Here is a 24,757-nt window from a genome sequence, read left to right as displayed (position 1 = left end):
TGTATGGTTGGTGAATACTGTTTACCTGATATCACGTTTACAGAGCCACACGAGAATTCTGAATCTCAAAACTCAGGATTTGGAAAAATCCAGCCTGTTCCTGTCTGTTCTAAAAGTGAAAGTGAGGAGGAGGAGGAGGAAGTGATTCCCTCCGAGTTCATTTCCAGGAAACAGTTGGCAAAGGGTCGAATCACCAAAGAGGGTAAGTGTGAGGGACAGAGTCAGTGCCAATGCCCTAGTGTGAGGGGTAGTGAGTGCGAGAGAGTGTTTGTTAGGGTATTGATGTGAGGGCTATTTATGTCAAGGTGGGGAAATGTCCCAGTCTCAGTGTGTGTGTGAGGGGATTGAGGCTGGGGCACAGTGTTGAGGTGCAATAAGTGTCAAGATCCCATGGTAATGGACAGCGTGAGACGATGCACCAGGGTATGTGTTAGAGATGGCGAAATGTCCCAACTCCAGTGTGAGAGAGCCAGGGGTTTGGAGACCGTGAGTGTGGGATTGGGGGTGGCAAATGGGCTGCTCTGGAAGGTTGGGGTTGCCATTGGGGTGTTAGTTGGGGGGAGGTTGTTTGTGAGGATGTTGGATTATGTGGGGATGGGTGTGCTTGCTAGGATGTGGAAAGGGGTGTGGCGTTTCTAGGGGGTACTGTTGTTGGCTCACTGTAGGGGGTGTGAGAGTGTGTTTACTGGGGGGGTGGGGATCAGGGGATTGGTCTGGAGCTAGGTTGTGTGTCCTTACTTGAAGCAGTCCTGTTTTGAAATCCAACAATAGCTTATTGCTGTTTCCCTCTTTCTAACGATCATAGAAATCCAAAATGTTGATCTTTGAAACTGTTTAACATGTTTTACAAATAAATAAATGTTAGTTGGAATACAACTGACATTTTGAATTCACTAGTCAGTATTGGGAGTAAATCCTTTAAGCTTAAAACAGCTTGTCTTGTGGGAGAGTCCAGAATGTAGGGAGCTCTGGCCATCCAAGGGTGATGTCTGGAACCCGTTCCTCACACAAAGAGGAGAGGAAACCTGGAACTAGCTGCGCATGGCGGGGTTAACTGTATATGTGAAAACCCACTTGGATAACATTGTACTGGAGTTGAGAAAGAGGAGTATGATTTAATTGCATAATGTCACAGCCTCGAGAGGCTGAATGGTGCCTTCCTGTTTCTGTGGTGTTATTGTTATGCAGTTTGTGTTTGATTTGGAGCAGAAATGGAGAGCATGTCGATGTTTAAAAATTACGCTCCAGGTGAACCCACCTGTCGACTGTACGTAAAGAATCTGTCGAAGCAAGTTGAAGAGAAGGTAAAGCTCCCTCTCATTGCTAGCTGCTTTCCCTTTTCAGTCTAAACTTCAGTATGATCGTGGCGAAGTTGGTGCATTTGGTGTTTTCACACGTTAATCTCATTCCAGGACTTGAAGTTCATCTTTGGCAGATACGTTGATTTCTCATCGCAAGCTGAAAGGAACATGTAAGAGTTCGGAGTTCTGTTTCACTGATGCGGTGTTCGTATTTCAATATCTAGCAAAATATTAAAAGTCATCGGTTTATTTTCCACTCCATGCTCTTGAACTCTGAGAATAGTTTTCCACTCCCAGTGCCGCACTGGGGGGTGTAGGTTTCCACTCCCAGTGCCGCACTGGGGGGTGTAGGTTTCCACTCCCAGTGCTGTACTGATGGAGTAGGTTTCCACTCCCAGTGCCGCACTGGGGGGTGTAGGTTTCCACTCCCAGTGCCGCACTGGGGGGTGTAGGTTTCCACTCCCAGTGCTGTACTGAGGGAGTAGGTTTCCACTCCCAGTGCCGCACTGGGGGAGTAGGTTTCCACTCCCAGTGCAGACTGAGGGGAGGGGGTTTCCACTCCCAGTGCCGCACTGAGGGAGTAGGTTTCCACTCCCAGTGCAGACTGAGGGGAGTAGGTTTCCATTCCCAGTGCCGCACTGGGGGGTGTAGGTTTCCACTCCCAATGCAGACTGAGGGGAGTAGGTTTCCACTCCCAGTACAGACTGGGGGGTGTAGGTTTCCATTCCCAGTGCTGTACTGAGGGAGTAGGTTTCCACTCCCAGTGCTGTACTGAGGGAGTAGGTTTCCATTCCCAGTGCTGTACTGAGGGAGTAGGTTTCCATTCCCAGTGCTGTACTGAGGGAGTAGGTTTCCAGTCCCAGTGCCGCACTGAGGGGAGGGAGTTTCCACTCCCAGTGCTGTACTCCGGGGAGTAGCTGCTGTTGCCTTGAATTAAACATTAAATGTTAATGTAAAAGTAACCAGGGCACTTATTTTGTAGGCGAGCAGGGCACTTCATAAAAACACGTTATCTGGTCATTTTCATATTACTGTTTGTGAGATCTTGCTGTGTGCAAATTAGCTGCCATGTTTCCTAAATTACAACAATGACTACACTTCACAAGTATTTCATTGGTTAAAACATTTGGGATGCTCAGTGAGGGTGGATGATGCTGTGAAAATGCAAGTCTTTCCTTTATTGATTGCAGCAGTTTCATGTTATAGAATCTCTGTGCCACATTGAATTTATTCTCCTGTTTACAGCTTTATTTAGCATCTTTTAAAGAAAGAAATGCCCCAAGGTGCTTCACAGAAGTATAATCAGGTAAAATAATTGAGTAGGATGTACACAGGTCCACATAGAGAATGTTAGGACAGATAACTGAAAGCTTGGGGGGAGAGGAGGAGTAAGTGCCAATAGAGCAATTAAATAAAAGCAAAATACTGCGGATACTGAAGATCTGAAATGAAAACAAAGTGCTGGAAAATCTCAGCACATCTTGCAGTTTCTGTGGAGAGAGAAACCGAGTTAACGTCTCAAATTCATCTGTGTTCTCTTTTGACTACGGGGCAATTAAAATCGGGGATTCTTAGGTGGCCAAATATCTTGGAGAGCTGGAGGAGGTTACATAGATAGGGAGGGTGTGGAGGCTGAGGAAGGGTACAGAGAAAGGGGGGAGTGTAGGGCTGGAGGAGGATTTGAATGCGTAAATGAGAATTTTAAGATGGAGATGTTACTGGACTGACAGCTAGTATAGGTCAGCAAGCTAATATACAGTTCAGCTCATTTGAGAAGGCTGTTAAGTGTGTCTGATCAAGAAACAGTTTTCTCTCTGGTGTTTGAATTTGAATGATGGATTATTCTAAAAGCCTTGGTTTTGTCTTCACAGGTTTGATATCCGATTGATGAAAGAAGGACGAATGAAGGGACAGGCTTTCGTTGGACTTCCCAATGAGAAGGCAGCAGCCAAAGCATTGAAAGAAGTGAATGGGTTTGAGCTCAAAGAGAAACCAATGGTGGTTGTATCCTTTCATAGAACGACAGGAACTAGAATGACCATTAGGACATTGAAATTTATTACTCAAGATTACAATAATGTCCTTGTGGAGTCATAGAGTTTTACAGCACAGAAAGAGGCCCTTTGGCCCATTGTGTCTGCGCTGGCCAGCACAATTTTCCAGCACCACTTCACTTGTGTAAAGTGAAAGTAACAACCGTTTCCAATGACAGGAGGGTGAGTAACCAGAGGGACACAGATTGAAGAGAATCGGGAAAAGAACCAGAGGGGGAGATGAGGGGAATTTATTTGATGCAGTGAGTTGTTGTGATCTGGAATGAGCTGCCTGAAAGGGCGGTGGAAGCAGATTCAATAATAACTTTCAAAAGGGAATTGGAGAGAGAGTTGAATTTCAGTGAGATTTGGTACAGAGATAGCGTATTGCCCAAGGAAGAACTTATTAGGTTTTGGCAAAGATATCAATCCGGATCCGTATTTTTAAAATTTAAATCCAATATCGTAACGGGATAGGGCAAATTGACTTTTTAAGAATGTTGTGAGTTGTTTTATTTGGAATGTTGATCGTTTTGGAACGTGGAATGTCTCAGCTACTCCGATGCAATTTGTCACTGTCAAAATGTGAGCGGGGTTTTCAGAGCAGGTTGTTGGATGTGGATTGGCCAAAAGCCTCCTCAGTGAGATGGAAACTCTTAATAAAAATATTTATTTTTCCAGCTTTGTCGTTACAGAGCCACTTGGCAAGGAAAAGCTGCATAAGTGTAATAACATTGAGTTAATGTGGAGTGGTGGCAGAATGCATTCTACTGAAGGTCGTTTTTACTTGTGTCCCTCCGGTTACCCACCCTCCTGTCACTGGAAACACTTTCTCCTGATTCACTCCATCTAAACTCTTCCTGATTTTGAGCTCCTCTATTAAATCTCCTCTTAACCTTCTCTGCTCCAAGGAGAACAATCCCAGCTTCCCCAGTCTCTCTGCACATTGTGGTTTGTGGGTTTTAATTTGTGTAAATATTTTTAATTCCTTAGTTAATATTTTACCACTGTAGATTTGATGGTGTAATCAAACTGACAAGGATAGCAAATAGTTTTCTTCGGCATAATCAGAATACTGCAGATGCTGGAAATCGCAAATGAAAACCAAAAATTCTCAGCAGGTCTGGCAATGTCAGTGAAGAATGAAACAGAGTTAACGTTTCAGGACAGTGACCTTTCATCAGAACCGGGAGAGGTTAGAGGTGTAAGAGGTTTTAAGAAGCAAAAGAAAAAGGGAATGGAATAAAACTGGTAAATGTTGATGTTTAGAGGAATGTAGGTGTACTCATTCATACAAGGAACTCAGGAAGGTAGCATGCAAGTAAAGCAAGCCATGAGGAAGTTCCCCCGACTGGGAAATCTAGAGCACAGAAGCACAGTCTCAGGATAAGGGGACTATTATTTAATGCATGAGATGAGAAATTTCTTCACTCAAAGGATTGTGAATCTTTGGAATTCTCTACCCTAGAGAGTTGCAAAAGCTCCATCGTTTAATATTTTTAAGGTTGGGATAGACAGATTTTTGGTCTCTTGAGGGATAAGGGGGCAGGCAGGATAGTGCAGTTGGGATTGAGGATTAACCATAATTGAATGGCGGAGCAGACTCGATGGGCCAAATGGCCATCTCCTTTTCGTATGTTCTTAAATGCAGGTTGTTGTTGTCATTGATGTGTCTTCAATTGTATCTAATGTTGGTCCTTAGCGACTTGACAGCAATTTGCACGCTCTGCACGGCCAAAGCAAGATTCAGCAGACAACAAGAGAGGCCGAGGAAAATGAGGATCAGAGGGTGCTATGGTGGGTCTCTTGCTGTGCTCACTAACATAGAATTTCACACTGACTGGTGTGACTCATAGAGCAAGCTCCTGAGGCTAGTTTATGTGTTTTTCTCTTGGTTACAGTTCACACTGTGCACAGTAAAAGCCCAGCTCATCAGTTTGGGGGAATGATATTTCAGTGTATCCTTTATAATGTATCCTTTATACATAAAACAGAGTAATGCAATGCAAATGGCAGCATTTGTGTTCCTGCTATTAGCCACTCAGAACGGGTGGGGAAACAGTGTGTGTCTCGGCAACTGGGGCTATTGTTCAGAGAAAGAATGGGGATAACTCTTAGTTCTGATCTTCAGCTGAGTAACGATAACATTTAAAAAATTCTTCCACTGCTATGACTTGTAAGCAATTTGTCGTGTTGCACAAGCACTAAAAACAACACAGCTGCCGCCTTCCTGCTTGGAGCAAGATGTGCAACTTCAGCCTCAGGAACTGGTGAATGCTGAAATGATGCTGACCAGAATGGCAAACGTTTAACCCAGTAATAATGCAAGGAGAAATAGGCAATCATTTTTAAGGATGTTTAAATGCCTTTTGGATCAAAACCACAATGGCAAATCTAATTGTCTTTGAATTTTTTTTTACTATTAAGAGGAACAATCAGGCTTTGTAAATATGTCAGTCGGGAATAGATCCTGGTCCGTCCAGTCCTAATACCTCACATTTCAGACACTCTCCACTCACTGTATCCTCTCCTGGGAGATGTGAAAAGCCCCAGCTATTTAATGGGGTAAGGATGGTTAGGGAGGGGAATTCCGCTCCAATCTCTTTCTGCTGATGAGATGACACCACCAGACCACACTGATCAGGCAGGGGAGCGGCGATCATGCAGTGACTCATTTCCCATTTCCCCAGAGTGAAGGATGAACATAATTGTGCACCAGTCCAGCAGCTTGGCCTCAGAGAATCCACTTGCCAGCAAATATCAGCTCCAGATGTTAAAATCTCAATTTGCTGTAACAGAACAGGGGGGTGGCAGTGAGCTCTCCCTTGCTTACTCATGTCTGACCTCACTGGTGTTTCTGCTCCACATGAGCCTCCACCCAACCCTCTTCATCTCACCCATCAGCCTATCCTAAATTCTCTGTTAGCTTTATTAATTACTATCTTGTATTTATGTCCCCAAGCTCTGGGCTCCCCACAAGTGACAAACATCTTCTCTATATCTGCTGTATCATGCTGTTTCCAAATGTTAAAGTCATTTTGTAGGTCCCTGTCTCTGCCCACCCCCGCCCCCCACCCACCCACCCACACACACAATCTTCTCTTTACTAGGGAACAGTTCTCCAGTCTGTTCAGCCTCTCCTGATAACCTTTCAGTTCTGCTACTATCCTCGGGAATTCTTGTACAACCTGAATAAAATACTCCCTTGTCCCAAGAATGTCTCAATATTTGAATCGAGAACGGAGGATGCTGGAAAAACTCAGCAGGTCTGGCAGCATCTGTGAGGAGAGTTTTTGACTTGTGTTGCTGGTATCCACCATCGCCCTGTTCAGAAATATTCAAGCTTAAGGATTTAATTAGAGTCACAGTGAAGGTGAACAACGAGTGTGGTGTATGTTGGTGTCTTCTATGTTGCAGTTTCTGTTCTGGTGGAGTGTCTGATTATGATTAACTTGGAGAAATCTCAGAACAGTGAAGACAGCGGGCACGATGGAAATCCTCGCTCTTATGGGGCATTGTATTACGTTTTGTCCTTTTGAAATGTCAATGACAATAGTCACTGATTTCTCATTGCTTTCTCTCAAATAAATGTGTTCAATAAACTAAAAGTTGCTATCACAGAGTTATTCAATTTGATTTTATTTTGTTTTGCATGTGTCTTATCTGATACTTTTGATAGTGAGTTGGATTTCCAGAGTTACTTGTGTTCCAGTACCATGCAAATTATGCCACCCAATCTCCTGGCCTAACTTTGGCCTGTCCACTCTGCTCATTTAGATAGTCCTCATCTCCGCTGCCATTCTCCTGAAATCTTCCACTTACCATCCTGTCACTTCCCAGGGTAATGTCTTCATCAAAGTCATCTGCAGGCGTTCATAAGATATAGGAGCAGAATTAGGCTATTTAATCCACCGAGTCCACTCCGCCATTCGATCATGGCTGATATGCTCCTCATCTCCATTTTCCTGCCTTCTCCCCATAACCCTTCAACCCATTACCAATTAAAAATCTGTCTAACTCCTCAAATTTATTCACTGTCCCAGTGTCCAACGCACTTTGGGGTAGCAAATTCCACAGAGTCACAACCCTTTGGGAGAAGTAGCTTCTCAACTCTGTTTTAAATTTGCTACCCCTTATCCTAAGACAATGACCTCTCATCCTAGAATGCCCCACAAGAGGAAGCATCCGTTCCACATCTACTTTATCCATGCCTTTTATCATCTTGTATACCTCAATTTGATCTCCATTCTTCTAAATTCCAGAGAGTATCGGCCTAAACTGTTCAATCTCTCTTCATACGACAGACCCCCTCATCTCTGGAATCAATCTAGTGAACCTCCTCTGAACTGCCTCCAATGCCACTACATCTTTCCTCAAATAAGGGGACCAAAACTGTGCACAATACTCCAGGTGCGGCCTCACCAGTGCCTTGTGTAGTTACAACAATACTTCCTTACCTTTATATTCTATTCCTTTCGCTATAAATGCCAACACTCCATTCACTTTCTTTATTATCTGCTGTACCTGCATGCTAGTTTTCTGTGACTCATGAACGAGGACACCCAGATCCCTGTGCACCAGGGCACCCTGCGGGGTCTCTCCATTTAGGTAATAAGTCGCCTTTCCATTTTTCCAACCAAAATACATGACCTCACACTTATCCACGTTAAAGTCCATCTGCAACATTTTGGCCCACTCTCCTAATTTATCAATATCCATTTGTTTAATCTCGGAGCTAAGCAGCAACTTGTCCTTGGTGATTTCAACATTCTACCCGACTTCCCCAACTCAACCTGCGCACATTATTCCACGCTCTCAATGAAATCTCCCCTGGCTTCCATGGTGTGGCCAGATTCCTCATCACTATATACATCTTTGCCCCACACACACAGGCGAATCAAACGCTGCTTCATCTCGTGATGTGGAGATGCCGGCGTTGGACTGGGGTGGGCACAGTAAGAAGTCTCACAACACCAGGTTAAAGTCCAACAGGTTTATTTGGTAGCACGAGCTTTCAGAGCACTGCCCCTTCATCAGGTGAGTCATCAGGTCATCACTGGCATTGTGAGACAGCTTCTAGTGCTTCATCTGTCTCTGTTCCATTTGCTAAAAAGTAATACTGCGACCTCTTCACATATTCAGCCCAGACCTTGCTTCTCTCAACCACCCCGAACATAGCCATGATAACTTGAAATTCTGTCAAATAAATTCACAATGTAAACTAACTACTCACTGTCTGCAATCTTGTGTTGTCACACTGAACATTGAAAAACGCTTTTCTTGCCGTTTTCTCCATAAGCGCCAAAAAGATGTGATAATTTGCGACTACAAGTAAGGTAGTTGAATGTGTTGTTAAAAGAATGAACTTTATATAAATAACAAAGTTTAACAATAACAGTAATAATTATGAAAACTAGTAAAAAAGGTCTTGCTTACAGGTCACCCTCTTCGAATGAACCACAGAATGCCTACAGTGTAGAAGGAGGCCATTCGTCCATCGACTGCGTTGACAGTCTGAAAGAGCATCTTACCCTGTCCTACACCCCGCCCCCACCTGCCCTGTAATTCCATGCATTTCCCATAGCTAATCCACAGAACCTACACATCCCTGGACACTAAGAGAAATTTATCCAAGGCCAATTCACTTGCACATCTTTGAACTGTGGGAGGAAACTGGAGCACCCGGAGGAAACACACGCAGACACGAGGAGAATGTGCAAATTCCGCACAGTCACCTGAGGTCAAAATCGAACGCGGGTCCCTTGCGCTATGAGGCAGTAGTGTTAACCACTTGCAGACTGAAAAGCCCGCCAAAGACCACACGTTCAGAACTCTCAACAGACGTCAATAAAACAATAGGGAAAAAAAGCTTATAAGAACACTACTTAAAATGACACTCTGTAACACCGAGATACAGATTTTTAATCGGTAACGGAATCAAACATTGTGGGGATAAGCCATTAAGTGGAGTTGTGAATGATTATATCAGATCAGTCATACTCTCATTGGTTGGAGGAGCAGACTCTTGTGGCACAGAGCAACTGGGCCAAAGGCCTGATTTTGTGCTGTTTAATTCTTTGCAAACCAAAGTGCAGCTCAAATAAATGCTATTTGTTGATTTAAAATTCAACTCTTCATTAATCATTAATGCTCAGCGATTGGGCTGAGATTCAAGGTAAAGTGGAGTGGGACAGTCTTTGTCATTGTCCAGCTGCACTCGTCCTTTATCAATGTTGTTTTGTTTATAAGTAATGGTTTTTATGTTACATGGAAAATTCTGATGACGATAATTAGCTATTTGTTCAAATATCATGGAAATATAAATGATGAGCTTCTGAGTTCACCCAGGCAGCTCTGCAGCAAAGATGAAGGTCCTCATTCTGCTGGCATTTCTTGGAGGGTGTTTGGCACAGTACAATCCACACATGGTGCCTGGCCGGACATCCATTGTCCATTTATTTGAGTGGCGCTGGACAGATATCGCGGCTGAGTGTGAGCGTTACTTGGCCCCCAATGGCTTTGGGGGTGTTCAGGTAACCATTGCTAACCATTGTTGTTTCAATCCTTCCCATTACCCACAGAACTGAAAAAATCAAAGGGGAAATTGATCAGGATGGTGTCAGAGACGAGGGAATTTTGATACATGGAGACACTGGAGAAGCGGGGATTGTTGTCTTTAGAGCAGCGAAGGTTAAGAGGAGATTTAATAGAGGTGTTCAAAATCAGGAAGAGTTTTGATGAAGTAAATAAGGAGGATGTGTTTCCAGTGACAAGAGGGTGGGTAACCAGAGAGGGACAGATTGAAGGGGAATCAGCAACGAAACAGAAATGAAAAGGAAAAAAAAGGTGGGCAAAGAGAGTTTTTAAAAAGGATTAGCAGGTGTGAAATGTTTAAAATGTTTAAAATGATTAAAAATGCTATTCCAGCATTCCATTGGACAGTTTCATTTGTTGTGGAACAGATTATTGCACAAAATAATCTCAGGAGACCCAGTACAGAATGATTGTTTATTAGCCAACACATCAGGGCAGCACAACCTCAGAAGGGTCTCTGAGGCTGACTCTCCCCAGCTGAAGAACCATGCAATATTTATACATTGTACGTCACGTAGGCAAGACATTACTTACAACATTGTCTGGTTTTAGATTTATCATTAGACAATTTGTGGATGTTCACAGGGCAGGATTCCTACTATCCCAAGAACTTTCTGTCTTTCGTATCTCCCTTCGCTTCCTCCATATCTCTTCCCTCGTGCTTGTTGCTACCAGGCTCGATCTTGCACTCTTCACTTTGTCTGCTAATTCAGGCCATCTAAGTATCACAGAGGTCTCCAGGCATACTAACTATTGATGTGGAGCCTTAAAATGGTTAGTGTTTACTGGCACTGCTTAGCCACGTACTCATCTCGCTAGCAGTGTCTGTCGATTGTCATGTCAAACAACACCAGGTTAAAGTCCAACAGGTTTATTTGGTAGCAAAAGCCACACAAGCTTTCGAGGCTCTGAGCCCCTTCTTCAGGTGAGTGGGAATTCTGTTCACAAACAGAACTTATAAGACACAGACTCAATTTACATGAATAATGGTTGGAATGCAAATACTTACAACTAATCCAGTCTTTAAGAAACAAAACAATGGGAGTGGAGAGAGCATCAAGACAGGCTAAAAAGATGTGTATTGTCTCCGATTTTGTCCCGAGGCATGGTACATTGGGGAAACTATGCAGACGCTGCGACAACGGATGAATGAACACCGCTCGACAATCACCAGGCAAGACTGTTCTCTTCCTGTTGGGGAGCACTTCAGCGGTCACGGGCATTCGGCCTCTGATATTCGGGTAAGCGTTCTCCAAGGCGGCCTTCGCGACACACGACAGCGCAGAGTCGCTGAGCAGAAACTGATAGCCAGGTTCCGCACACACAAGGACGGCCTCAACCGGGATATTGGGTTTATGTCACACTATTTCACATAAATATTTCTGCTTTTTTCCTCCTGAGTCTTTATCATGCGATCCTAGAATCAGAATTTATGTCACACTATTTGTAACTCCCACAGTTGCGTGGACCTGCAGAGTTTCACTGGCTGTCTTGTCTGGAGACAATACACATCTTTTTAGCCTGTCTTGATGCTCTCTCCACTCCCATTGTTTTGTTTCTTAAAGACTGGATTAGTTGTAAGTATTCGCATTCCAACCATTATTCATGTAAATTGAGTCTGTGTCTTATAAGTTCTGTTTGTGAACAGAATTCCCACTCACCTGAAGAAGGGGCTCAGAGCCTCGAAAGCTTGTGTGGCTTTTGCTACCAAATAAACCTGTTGGACTTTAACCTGGTGTTGTTAAACTTCTTACTGTGTTTACCCCAGTCCAACGCCGGCATCTCCACATCATGATTGTCATGTCAGCATGGTAGCTGTGTTTTTACCCTGAGTGTAGAATTATACTTCACCTGGCTGACACTGCACAATATAGTTTTCAAAAACCCCCGAAAGGTCTCTTCAGTAAGTTACTAGTTCCTTTTGATTGTTCAATTATAATCCTTTGACTCTTAAGATCCCTGAATAAACCACGATTGTTGGCCACCCTAATAAATTGTTGTAATAGTCCATATTCCATATTTGTTAGTCTTCCTCTTGCACATTGGTAGAGAAAATATGAGAGAAATGGAATTCTTAATTCTGCCTCATATTATAACCAAGAGACAGTTTGGATATGTGTGGTTTCAGAATGAAGACATCGATACTGAGGGAAGAGGGTGAACTATTGGCCCGAGCACTTACTGTACCATAAACAAGGCTTGTAACACGGACGCAAAGGCTGAAAAGTTTTAAAAGTTTATTTATTAGTCACAAGTAAGGCTTACATTAACATTGCAATGAAGTTACTGTGAAATTCCCCTCGCTGTCCACGGGGATGGTGCCAGAGGACTGGAGAGTGGCAAATGTTGTTCCTCTGTTTAAGAAAGGGAATAGAAATGACCCTGGTAATTATAGACCGGTTAGTCTGACTTCGGTGGTTGGTAAATTGATGGAAAAGGTCCTTAGGGATGGGATTTACGACCATTTAGAAAGATGCGGATTAATCCGGGATAGTCAGCACGGATTTGTGAAGGGCAAATCGTGCCTCACAAATTTGATAGAATTTTTTGAGGAGGTAACTAGGTGTGTTGATGAAGGTAGGGCGGTTGATGTCATATACATGGATTTTAGTAAGGCGTTTGATAAGCCCATGGTAGGCTTATGATGAAAGTAAGGAGGTGTGGGATAGAGGGAAAGTTGGCCGATTGGATAGGTAACTGGCTGTCTGATCGAAGACAGAGGGTGGTGGTGGATGGAAAATTTTCGGACTGGAGGCAGGTTGCTAGCGGAGTGCCGCAGGGATCGGTGCTTGGTCCTCTGCTCTTTGTGATTTTTATTAATGACTTAGGGGAGGGGGCTGAAGGGTGGATCAGTAAATTTGCTGATGACACCAAGATTGGTGGAGTAGTGGATGAGGTGGAGGGGTGTTGTAGGCTGCAAAGAGACATAGATAGGATGCAAAGCTGGGCTGAAAAATGGCAAATGGAGTTTAACCCTGATAAATGTGAGGTGATTCATTTTGGTAGGACAAATTTAAATGTGGATTACAGGGTCAAAGGTAGGGTTCTGAAGACTGTGGAGGAACAGAGAGATCTTGGGGTCCATATCCACAGATCTCTAAAGGTTGCCACTCAAGTGGATAGAGCTGTGAAGAAGGCATATAGTGTGTTAGCTTTTATTAACAGGGGGTTGGAGTTTAAGAGCCGTGGGGTTATGCTGCAACTGTACAGGACCTTGGTGAGACCGCATTTGGAATATTGCGTGCAGTTCTGGTCACCTCACTATAAGAAGGATGTGGAAGCGCTGGAAAGAGTGCAGAGGAGATTTACCAGGATGCTGCCTGGTTTGGAGTGTCGGTCTTATGAGGAAAGGTTGAGGGAGCTGGGGCTGTTCTCTCTGGAGCGGAGGAGATTGAGGGGAGACTTAATAGAGGTTTATAAAATGATGAAGGGGATAGATCGAGTGAACGTTCAAAGACTATTTCCTCGGGTGGATGGAGCTATTACGAGGGGGCATAACTATAGGGTTCATGGTGGGAGATATAGGAAGGATATCAGAGGTAGGTTCTTCACGCAGAGAGTGGTTGGGGTGTGGAATGGACTGCCTGCAGTGATAGTGGAGTCAGACACTTTAGGAACATTTAAGCGGTTATTGGATAGGCACATGGAGCACACCAGGATGGTAGGGAGTGGGATAGCTTGATCTTGGTTTCAGATGAAGGTCGGCACAACATCGTGGGCCGAAGGGCCTGTTCTGTGCTGTACTGTTCTATGTTCTATGTTCTATGTAGTCGCCACATTCCGGCACGCCTGTTCAGGTCAATGCACCTATCTAGCATATCTTTCAGACTGTGGGAGGAAACTGGGGCACCCGGAGGAAACCCACGCAGACACAAGGAGAATATGCAGACCCCACACAGACAGTGACCCAAGTCGGGAATCGAACTTGGGTAAAGCTTACAAGCTGGGTAAACACCTAAAAATGTGGTCTCAACTAAATGTGCCTACGCGCGACTGAGGCACAAGCCAGAGTTGTTTTGTAAGAATAAAGCTAGATTCCCTTTACAGCCCAGCATCTACATGGGTCAGGAGTAATGCAGCAATGTCGAGAACTTGGTCAGTGGTTACTCAGAAAGGAATACAACTTCACAGACTGAGCAACTGGTCTCTTCTTCCTGGAGAGACGAAGGATGAGAGGTGACCTGATAGAGGTTTACAAGATGTTGAGAGGTCTGGATAGGGTAGACTCTCAGAGGCTATTTCCAAGGGCTGAAATGGTTGCTACGAGAGGACACAGGTTTAAGGTGCTGGGGGGTAGGTACAGAGGAGATGTCAGGGGTAAGTTTTTCACTCAGAGGGTGGTGGGTGAGTGGAATCGGCTGACGTCGGTGGTGGTGGAGGCAAACTCGTTGGGGTCTTTTAAGAGATTTCTGGATGAGTACATGGGATTTAATGGGATTGAGGGCTATAGATAGGCCTAGAGGTAGGGATATGATCAGCGCAACTTGTGGGCCGAAGGGCCTGTTTGTGCTGTGGCTTTTCTATGTTCTATGTTCTAACTGGGAGTTTGGTGAGTGAGGGAATCTTAAGGGTTAATCTCTTTCTCAAAATATAGTTTAGCATTTATCTAAAAATTACAGTTTACAAAAAAAAGAACAAAAGAACAGTACAGCACAGGAAATAGGCCCTTCGGCCCTCCAAGCCTGTGCCGCTCATTGGTCCAACTAGACCATTTGTTTGTATCCCTCCATTCCCAGACTGCTCATGTCACTATCCAGGTAAGTCTTAAACGATGCCAGCGTGTCTGTCTCCACCACCCTACTTGGCAGCGCATTCCAGGCCCCCACCACTCTCTGTATAAAAAACGTCCCTCTGATATCTGAATTATACCTTGCCCCTCTCACCTTGAGCCCGTGACCCCTTGTGATCGTCACCTCCGACCTGGGAAAAAGCTTCCCACTGTTCACCCTATCTATACCCTTCATAATTTTGTACACCTCTATTAGGTCTCCCCTCATTCTGCGTCTTTCCAGGGAGAACAACCCCAGTTTACCCAATCTTTCCTCATAGCTAAGACCCTCCATATCAGGCAACATCCTGATAAACCTTCTCTACACTCTCTCTAAAGCCTCCACGTCCTTCTGGTAGTGCGGCGACCAGAACTGGATGCAGTACTCCAAATGTGGCCTAACAAGCGTTCTATACAGCTGCAACATCAGACTCCAGCTTTTATACTCTATACCCCATCCTATAAAGGCTAGTATACCATATGCCTTCTTCACCACCTTCTCCACCTGTGCTGCCACCTTCAAGGATTTGTGGACTTGCACACCTAGGTCCCTCTGTGTTTCTATACTCTTAATGGCTCTGCCATTTACTGTATAACTCCCCCCTACATTAGTTCTTCCAAAATGCATCACTTCGCATTTATCTGGATTAAATTCCATCTGCCATTTCTCCGCCCAATTTTCCAGCCTATCTATATCCTGCTGTATTGTCCGACAATGTTCATCGCTATCCGCAAGTCCAGCCATCTTCGTGTCATCCGCAAACTTGCTGATAACACCAGTTACACCTTCTTCCAAATTATTTATATATATATCACAACTAGCAGAGGTCCCAGTACAGAGCCCTACGGAACACCACTGGTCACAGACCTCCAGCCGGAAAGAGACCTTTCGACTGTTACCCTCTGTCTCCTGTGGCCAAGCCAATTTTCTACCCATCTAGCCACTTCTCCTTGTATCCCATGAGCCTTAACCTTCTAACCAACCTGCCATGAGGGTCTTTGTCAAATGCCTTACTGAAATCCATATAGACAACATCCATGGCCCTTCCTTTGTCAACCGTTTTTGTCACTTAAGAACATAAGAAATAGGAGCAGGAGTAGGCCATCTAGCCCCTCAAGCCTGCCCCGCCATTCAATAAGATCATGGCTGATCTGAAGTGAATCAGTTCTACTTACCCGCCTGCTCCCCATAACCCTTAATTCCCTTACCGATCAGAAATCCATCTATCCGTGACTTAAACATATTCAACAAGGTAGCCTCCACCACTTCAGTGGGCAGAGAATTCCAGAGATTCACCACCCTCTGAGAGAAGAAGTTCCTCCTCAACTGTGTCCTAAACTGACCCCCCATTATTTTGAGGCTGTGCCCTCTCGTTCTGGTTTCCTTTCTAAGTGGAAAGAATCTCTCCAATTTTATCCTATCCAGCCCCTTCATTATCTTATATGCCTCTGTACTTCCTCACTTCCTCAAAAAACTCCACCAAATTTGTAAGGCACGACCTCCCTCTTACAAAACCATGCTGTCTGTCACTAATGAGATTGTTCCGATCTAAATGCACATACATCCTGTCTCTAAGAATCCTCTCCAACAACTTCCCCACCACGGATGTCAAGCTCACTGGCCTATAATTATCCCTGCTACCCTTCTTAAATAACGGTACCATATTCGCTATCCTCCAATCCTCAGGGACCTCACCTGTGTCCAATGAAGAGACAAAGATTTCCGTCAGAGGCCCAGCAATTACTTCTCTTGTCTCCCTGAGCAGTCTAGGATAGATGCCATCAGGCCCTGGGGATTTGTCAGTTTTAATTTTACCTAAAAAAACCTAACACTCCCTCCCTTGTAATGGAGATTCTCTCTAACGGGTCAACACCTCCCTCTGAGACACTCCCAGTCAACAAGTCCCTCTCCTTTGTGAATACCAATGCAAAGTATTCATTTAGGATCTCCCCTAGTTTAAGTGAAGTTCAAATGTTTACATCCAGTCTTCGGCAGGGAGATATGTATTTAATTATTTTTTCATTCATTCATGGGATTTGGGCGTCGCTGGCGAGACCAGCATTTATCACCATCCCTAATTGCCCTTCAGAAGGTGGTGATGAGCTGCCTTCTTGAACCGCTGCAGTCCCCGAGTTGTAGATGTACCCAGAGTGCTGTTAGGGGGGGACAGGGATCCTGGAATTTGACCCAGCTCTCCTTGACCCACTGTCTCTTAGAACATAGAACATAGAACATAGAACATTACAGCGCAGAACAGGCCCTTCGGCCCACGATGTTGCACCGACCAGTTAATAAAAAACTGTGACCCTCCAACCTAAACCAATTTCTTTTCGTCCATGAACCTATCTACGGATCTCTTAAACGCCCCCAAACTAGGCGCATTTACTACTGATGCTGGCAGGGCATTCCAATCCCTCACCACCCTCTGGGTAAAGAACCTACCCCTGACATCGGTTCTATAACTACCCCCCCTCAATTTAAAGCCATGCCCCCTCGTGCTGGATTTCTCCATCAGAGGAAAAACCTTGACAGTGAATATTTCCAAATCAGGATGGTGAGCGACTTGGAGGGGAACCTCCAGGTGGGGGTGTTCCCAGGTATCTGCTGCTCTTGTCCTTCTAGATGGAAGTGGTCGTGAGTTTGGAAGGTGCTGTCAAAGGAGCTTTGGTGAGTTGCTGCACTGCATCTTGTGGATGGGACTCACAGCTGCCACTGTTCATTGGTGTTGGAGGGATTGAATGTGGAAGGGGTGCCAATCGGTGGGCTGCTTTGTCCTGGATGGTGTTGAGCTTGAGTGTTTGTTGGAACTGCATCCATCCAGACAAGCGGGGGGTATTCCATCATATGCCAGACTTATGCTTTGCAGATGGTGGTCAGGATTTGGGAGCCAGGACGTGAGTTGCTCACTGCAAGATTCCAAGCCTTTGACCTGTTCTGGTAGCCACAGTATTTATATGGCTCGGTCCAGTTCAGTTTCTGGTCAGTGGTAATGCCCAGGATGTTGATTGTTTGATTTGTTTTGATTTATTATTGTCACATGTATTAACATACAGTGAAAAGTATTGTTTCTTGCGCGCTATACTGACAAAGCATACCGTTCATAGAGAAGGAAATGAGAGAGTGCAGAATGTAGTGTTACAGTCATAGCTAGGGTATAGAGAAAGATCAACTTAATGCAAGGTAGGTCCATTCAAGAGTCTGACGGCAGCAGGGAAGAAGCTGTTCTTGAGTCACTTGGTACATGTCCTCAGACTTTTGTATCTTTTTCCCGATGGAAGAAGGTGGAAGAGAGAATGTCCGGGGTGCGTGGGGTCCTTAATTATGCTGGCTGCTTTACCGAGGCAGCGAGGCAGTGGATGATTCAGTGATGACAATGCCATTGAATATCAAGAGGTGAGGATTATATTCTCTCTTGTTGCACATCAAGCTGTGATACATCCACAAAGGATGCTTTCTATGGTGCATCTGTAAAAGTTGGCGAAAGTCGTAGCGGACATGCTGAATTTCCTTAGCCTCCTGAGAAAGTAGAGGTGTTGGTGGGCTTTCTTAACTATAGTGTTGGTGTGGAGGGACCAGGACAGGTTGTTGGTGATCTGGACACCTAGAAATCTGAAGCTCTTGTCCATTTGCACTTCATCCCCATTGATGTAGACAGGGGCATGATTTCTACTGTGCTTCCTGAAGTCGATGACAATCTCCTTCATTTTACTGAGGGAGAGATTATTGTCGTCACACCAATTCACCAGATTCTCTCTTTCCTGTACTTCATTTCATCATTGTTTGAGATCCGACCCACTACGGTGGTGTCGTCAGCAAACTTGAAAATCGAGTTGGAGGGGAATCGAGGTGGATAAGGAATATATGAGGGGTCTGAGAACATAGCCTTGTGGAGTACTGGTGCTGAGGATGATCGTAGAGGAGGTGTTGTTGCCTATCTTTACTGATTGCGGTCTGTGGGTTAGGAAGTCCAAAGACCAAAGTTTGGAAGAAGTATTGCCAGAAAAGGTAGTAATATGTGGAATTTGGGGTGAGAAGAGTAGTGTTCCATTATACAAGGTGAGGTTGGAGAGTCCAGTGAAGAGTGGTGAAGTGGTAGTAGGAGTAATAGAGAAATTGTCTTGTCCAGGAATACAGTTCACCTTGGGTAACGATACAGCTGGATCGCAGGTGGGAGTGATGCCTACTGTGGTTGAAAAGCCAGTAGAAAATCAAACAATTGAGTTGTTGAAGGACACATATCCTGGGATTTTTTCTGATTGTGTAGTAACAAGGTCACAAAGTCACAGGTTAAGACACGAGGAGAATCCAAAGAGTGAAGATAAGGAAGTTGAAGTTCAATTATCAGAAACTATTTTTGATCAGATGATTGGAAAAGAACAAGAACAGATAGAGGATGAGGTGGATATTTTTAGTTCGGGAAAGTTGGCAGAGTTACAACAGAAAGATATGGAAATAAAACAGTTTTTCGAGGAAGTGACGAAGATGATTGATGAGGGTAGGGCAGTGGATGTTGTCTACATGGACTTCAGTAAGGCCTTTGACAAGGTCCCTCATGGCAGACTGGTGCAGAAGGTGAAGTCGCATGGGATCAGAGGTGAGCTGGTAAGGTGGGTACAAAACTGGCTCGGTCAAAGAAGACAGAGGGTAGCAGTGGAAGGGTGTGTTTCTGAATGGAGGGCTGTGACAAGTGGTGTTCCTCAGGGATCAGTGCTGGGACCTTTGCTGTTTGTAATATATGTAAATAATTTGGAGGAAAATGCAACTGGATTGATTAGTAAGTTTGCGGACGACACAAAAAGCTCCCTAGTGGGTCATTTGAATCATACCTGAAGTGAAACATCTCATGCTTACCCGAGTCAAATTCAAATTGTAAAACTTATAATCCAGGCAGATTTGACAAAACACTTTGGAGTTTCTGACCTGAATTATAACAGCATCTTTCAGGAAGAATATACAAAAAATCCCCAGTATTTCTGGGGAACTGAGGGACTGGTGAAACCGAAGAACTGAAATAAGTTAGTATTATTAAAGGGGTTGTGCTAGAAAGATTACTCAGATTGAAGATTGATAAAACCCCTGGAGCAGATGAGCTTCATCCCAGAGTGTTGAGGGAGGTGATGAGAGGGATAGCAGATGCATTGGTGGGCATCTTCCAAGATTCGATAGATTCTGGAAAGGTTCCTGCAGACTGAAAAGTAGCAAATGTAACCTTAAACAAGGAGGGAACGAGAAAATAGGGAACCACAGTCATGTTAGATTGACTTGAGCAGCAGGAAATATGTTAACATATGTGATGACACTTAAAAATGTTATTGGGCAGAGTTAACAATGCTTTTTAAAAGGGAAATTATGTTTGACAAACCTGTTGGAGTTCTTTGAGATTGTTATTTGTAGCATTGATAAAGGAGAGCCAATGGATGAGGTGTATTTGGATTTTCAGAAGGCTTTTGATAAAGTCCCACGCAGGAGGTTAGTAAATAAAATGAAAGCACATGGAATTGTCGGGTAATGGATTGAGAATTCGTTGACAGAAAATAGAGAATGCAGAGAAACAAGAGGTTGCAGAGATAGGGAGGGGTGTAGGGGCTGGAGGAGGTTACAGAGATAGGGAGGGGTGTAGGGGCTGGAGGAGGTTACAGAGATAGGGAGGGGTGTAGGGGCTGGAGGAGGTTACAGAGATAGGGAGGGGTGTAGGGGATGGAGGGGGTTACAGAGATAGGGAGGGGTGTAGGGGCTGAAGGAGGTTACAGAGATAGGGAGGGGTGTCGGGGCTGGAGGAGGTTACAGGGATATGGAGGGGTGTAGGGGCTGGAGGAGGTTACAGACAGGGAGGGGTGTAGGGGCTGGAGGGGATTACAGAGATAGGGAGGGGTGTAGGGGCTGGAGGAGATTACAGAGATAGGGAGGGGTGTAGGGGCTGGAGGAGGTTACATAGATAGGGAGGGGTGTAGGGGCTGGAGGAGGTTGCAGAGATAGGGAGGGCTGTAGGGGCTGGAGGAGGTTACAGAGATAGGGAGGGATGTAGGGGCTGAAGGGGGCTACAGAGATAGGGAGGGGTGTAGGGTTGGAGGTTATTACAGGGATCTGGAGGATTGTTGGTTTGGAGGTGGTTACAGATATCTGGATTAGGCCATGGTGGAATATGAATCAGCAGCAATGTATTGCTGTTCAATCAGAAAATGTAGTGTGATGATGATAATTAAAGCTACAATAATGATTGATTCCATCACAACTGGCTCTGGATGTGTTTCTGTGACAGATCTCTCCACCCAATGAACACATTGTCCTCAATGACCCTTGGAGACCTTGGTGGGAGAGGTACCAGCCAATCAGCTACAATCTTTGTTCTCGATCAGGCAACGAAGTGGAATTCAGAGACATGGTGACGAGATGCAACAATGTCGGTGTAAGTTGGTCAATTAACCCTTCTCTTTCCAATCACTCTAATCCATCATTCTACTCCAGCTACTTTTTGAGAACAAAGAACAATACAGCACAGGAACAGGCCCTTCAGCCCTCCAAGCCTGCGCCGCTCATGTGCCCACTGGACGATTCTTTTGTATCCCTCTATTCCCAGTCTGTTCATGTGGTTATCTAGATAAGTCTTAAACGATCCCAGCGTGTCCGCCTCAATCACCTTGCTTGGCAGTGCATTCCAGGCCCCCACCAGCCTCTGTGTAAAATAAGTCCCCCTGACATCTGTGTTGAACCTTGCCCCCCTTACCTTGAACCCATGACCCCTTGTGTTCGTCACCTCCGACCTGGGAAAAAGCTTCCCACTGTTCACCCTATCTGTGCCCTTCATAATTTTATACACCTCTATTAGGTCGCCCCTCATCCTCCGTCTTTCCAGGGAGAACAACCCCAGTTTACCCAATCTCTTCTCACAGTTAAGACCCTCCATACCAGGCAACATCCTAGTAAACCTTCTCTGTACTCTCTCCAAAGCCTCCACGTCCTTCTGGTCGTGTGGTGACCAGAACTGGACGCAGTATTCCAAATGTGGCCTAACCATCGTTCTATACAGCTGCAACATCATATGCCAACTTTTATATTCTATGCCCCGTCCAATAAAGGCAAGCATGCCATATGCCTTCTTCACCACCCTCTCCACCTGTGCTGCCACCTGTAAGGATCTGTGGACTTGTCCACCCAGGTCCCTCTGTGTGTCTATACTCCTGATGGTTCTGCCATTTATTGTATAGCTCCCCCTTACATTAGATCTACCGAAATGCATCACTTTGCATTTATCTGGATTAAATTCCATCTGCCATTTCTCCGCCCAATGTTCCAGCCTTTCTATATCCTGCTGTATTCTCTGACAATGTTCATCACTATCCGCAACTCCAACAATCTTCGTGTCGTCCGCAAACTTACTGATCACACCAGCTACATCTTCCTCCAAATCATTTATATATATCACAAACAGCAGAGGTCCCAGTACAGAGCCCTGCGGAACACCACGAGTCATGATGTGGAGATGCTGGCGTTGGACTGGGGTAAGCACAGTAAGAAGTCTCACAACACCAGGTTAAAGTCCAACAGGCTTATCTAATTTCCTCTTGAAATCACACAACGTTTTGGCCTCAACTACTTTCTGTGGGAGTGAATTCCATACATTCACCACCCTCTGGGTGAAGAAATTTCTCTGCACCTCTGTTCTAAAAGGTTTACTCCTTATCCTCAAACTGTGACCCCTAGTTCTGGACTTCCCCACCATTAAGAACATTCTTTCTGAATCTACCCTGTCTAATCCTGTTCTGAGATCTATGAGATCCCCTCTCACTGTTCTAAACTCCAGTGAATGTAATCCTAACAGACTTAGTCTCTCCTCATATGACATCCCAGGAATCAGCCTGGTAAACCTTCTCTGCCCTCCCGCTATAGCAAGGACATTCTTCCTCAGATAAGGACACCAAAACTGCACACAGTACTCCAAGTGTGTCCTCACCAATGCCTTATACAGTTGCAGCAAAACATCCCTATCCCTATACTCAAATCCTCTCGCTATGAAAGCCAACATAACATTTGCCTTCTTTACTGCCTGATGTACATGCGCGCTTACTTTCAGCGACTGATGCACAAGGACTCCAAGGTCTCTCTCAATTTACACCCATTCAAGTAATAATCTGTCTTCCTCTTATCATTACCAAAGTGGATAGCCTCACATTTATCCACATTATGCTGCATCTGCCATGCAGATGCCCACAAAACAGAGCCTGTCCAAATCAAGCTGAAGCATCTCTGCATCCTCCTCACAGCTCACCCTCCCACCCAACTTTGTCTCATCTGCAAATTTGGAGATAATACATTCAGTTCCCTTTTCCAAATCATTAATATATAATGCCATGAGGGACCTTGTCAAACGCTTTACTAAAATCCATATAGACGACATCCACGGCCCTTCCCTCGTCAATCTGAACAGTTGGGGTCCCAGCACAGATCCCTGATTTCAAAGGGAGACTGTTATCACTGTCCCAACCACACAGCTGTTTTAAGTAGAATCTGTAGCACAGGTACGAGCCATTCCGCCCAACTGATCCATGCTGGTATTTATGCTCCAGCATATACAAGCCTCCTCCCTCTCCCTCTTACCTATCAGTATCTCTTTCTATTCCTTTCTCCTTCATATGTTACATAGGTTCTCCTTAAATGTATCGATACTATTCGCCTCAACCACTCCCCGTGGTTCCACATTCTCCCCACTCTCTGGGGAAAGAAATCACTCCTGAATTCCCGGTTGGATTTATTGGTGACTGTCTTATATTTATGACCTGCTAGATTGGATCTGAGTTCCATTAGTGGAAAAATCATGCTCGACCAATCCCTTTCATCATTTGAAAGTCTTCTATTCAGTCTTCCTTTTTTATGATGGTAAATGAACTGTACATAATGTGGTCTAACCAAGGTCCAAAACAAGTTCAGTATAACTTCTGTTTTTCAATTCCGTGTCTCAAAAAATCAACCAAATGCTTTGTCTACATTTTTTTGCATGGTCTCATTTCCCTCCCTGGCTATTTTTAGTGAGTTTATACTCCTGGAGTTCTCTTCTCTTCACCCCATATAGATTCTTGTACATAATGTGAGCTCCTTACTTTCCTGATTAAAATATATGTCAAATTTGTTTATGTGGGAGCAGACAAACAGGCAGAGGCCATTTTTACCTGTATCATACAATGAGATCACGGTTGATCTATAACTTAAATCCATTTGGGAGTTGCACATTGTGGGGGAGAGGGTGGGGGGGGTTAGCACTGAGGGAGTGCTGCACTGTCAGAGGGTCAGGACTGAGGGAGTGCCGCACTGTCAGAGGGTCAGTACTGAGGGAGTGCTGCACTGTCAGAGAATCAATACTGAGGGAGCGCTGCACTGTCAGAGGGTCAGTGCTGAGGGGCCACTGCACTGTCAGAGGGTCAGTGCTGAGGGAGTGCCGCACTGTCAGAGGGTCAGTGCTGAGGGAGTGCTGCACTGTCAGAGGGTCAGTGCTGAGGGAGTGCTGCACTGTCAGGAGGTCAGTGCTGAGGGAGTGCTGCACTGTCAGGAGGTCAGTACTGAGAGAGTGCTGCACTGTCAGAGGGTCAGTGCTGAGGGAGTGCTGCACTGTCAGGAGGTCAGTACTGAGAGAGTGCTGCACTGTCAGAGGGTCAGTACTGAGGGGCCACTGCACTGTCAGAGGGTCAGTACTGAGGGAGTGCTGCACTGTCAGGAGGTCAGTACTGAGAGAGTGCTGCACTGTCAGAGGGTCAGTGCTGAGGGAGTGCTGCACTGTTAGAGGGTCAGTACTGAGGGAGTGCTGCACTGTTAGAGGGTCAGTACTGAGGGAGCGCTGCACTGTCAGAGGGTCAGTACTGAAGGAGTGCTGCACTGTCAGAGGGTCAGTACTGAGGGAGCGCTGCACTGTCAGGAGGTCAGTACTGAGGGAGCGCTGCACTGTCAGAGGGTCAGTACTGAAGGAGTGCTGCACTGTCAGAGGGTCAGTACTGAGGGAGCGCTGCACTGTCAGGAGGTCAGTACTGAGAGAGTGCTGCACTCTCATGGGTTTGGAGACATCCTGAGGGTG

General features: G+C 45.1%; 2 protein-coding genes across 3 annotated transcripts in view; both read left to right on the top strand.

The window, feature by feature from the left end:
- The window catches only part of rnpc3 (RNA-binding region (RNP1, RRM) containing 3), a 59,119-nt gene extending 52,161 nt beyond the window's left edge, over positions 1–6,958 (top strand). For both annotated transcript variants that reach the window (XM_078219037.1, XM_078219038.1), the window contains exons 11-16: positions 44–202; positions 1,210–1,304; positions 1,413–1,471; positions 3,173–3,305; positions 5,048–5,131; positions 5,236–6,958. In XM_078219037.1, the coding sequence (XP_078075163.1) occupies positions 44–202; positions 1,210–1,304; positions 1,413–1,471; positions 3,173–3,305; positions 5,048–5,113 (512 nt within the window). In that variant the 3' untranslated portion in view covers positions 5,114–5,131; positions 5,236–6,958. The remainder of the gene's footprint in view (positions 1–43; positions 203–1,209; positions 1,305–1,412; positions 1,472–3,172; positions 3,306–5,047; positions 5,132–5,235) is intronic.
- A 2,561-nt stretch (positions 6,959–9,519) lies between these two features.
- Positions 9,520–24,757, top strand: part of LOC144497587 (pancreatic alpha-amylase-like) — a 48,226-nt gene continuing 32,988 nt past the window's right edge. The window contains exons 1-2 of the mRNA XM_078219028.1: positions 9,520–9,867; positions 20,957–21,103. Coding sequence (XP_078075154.1) covers positions 9,700–9,867; positions 20,957–21,103 — 315 coding nt within the window. The 5' untranslated portion in view covers positions 9,520–9,699. The remainder of the gene's footprint in view (positions 9,868–20,956; positions 21,104–24,757) is intronic.

The sequence above is a fragment of the Mustelus asterias genome, chromosome 8 (genome assembly GCF_964213995.1).
Source record: "Mustelus asterias chromosome 8, sMusAst1.hap1.1, whole genome shotgun sequence".
Taxonomy (NCBI): Eukaryota; Metazoa; Chordata; class Chondrichthyes; order Carcharhiniformes; family Triakidae; genus Mustelus; species Mustelus asterias.
The sequence above is the reverse complement of the archived record's forward strand: the minus strand, read 5'-3'. Positions and strand labels throughout refer to the sequence as shown.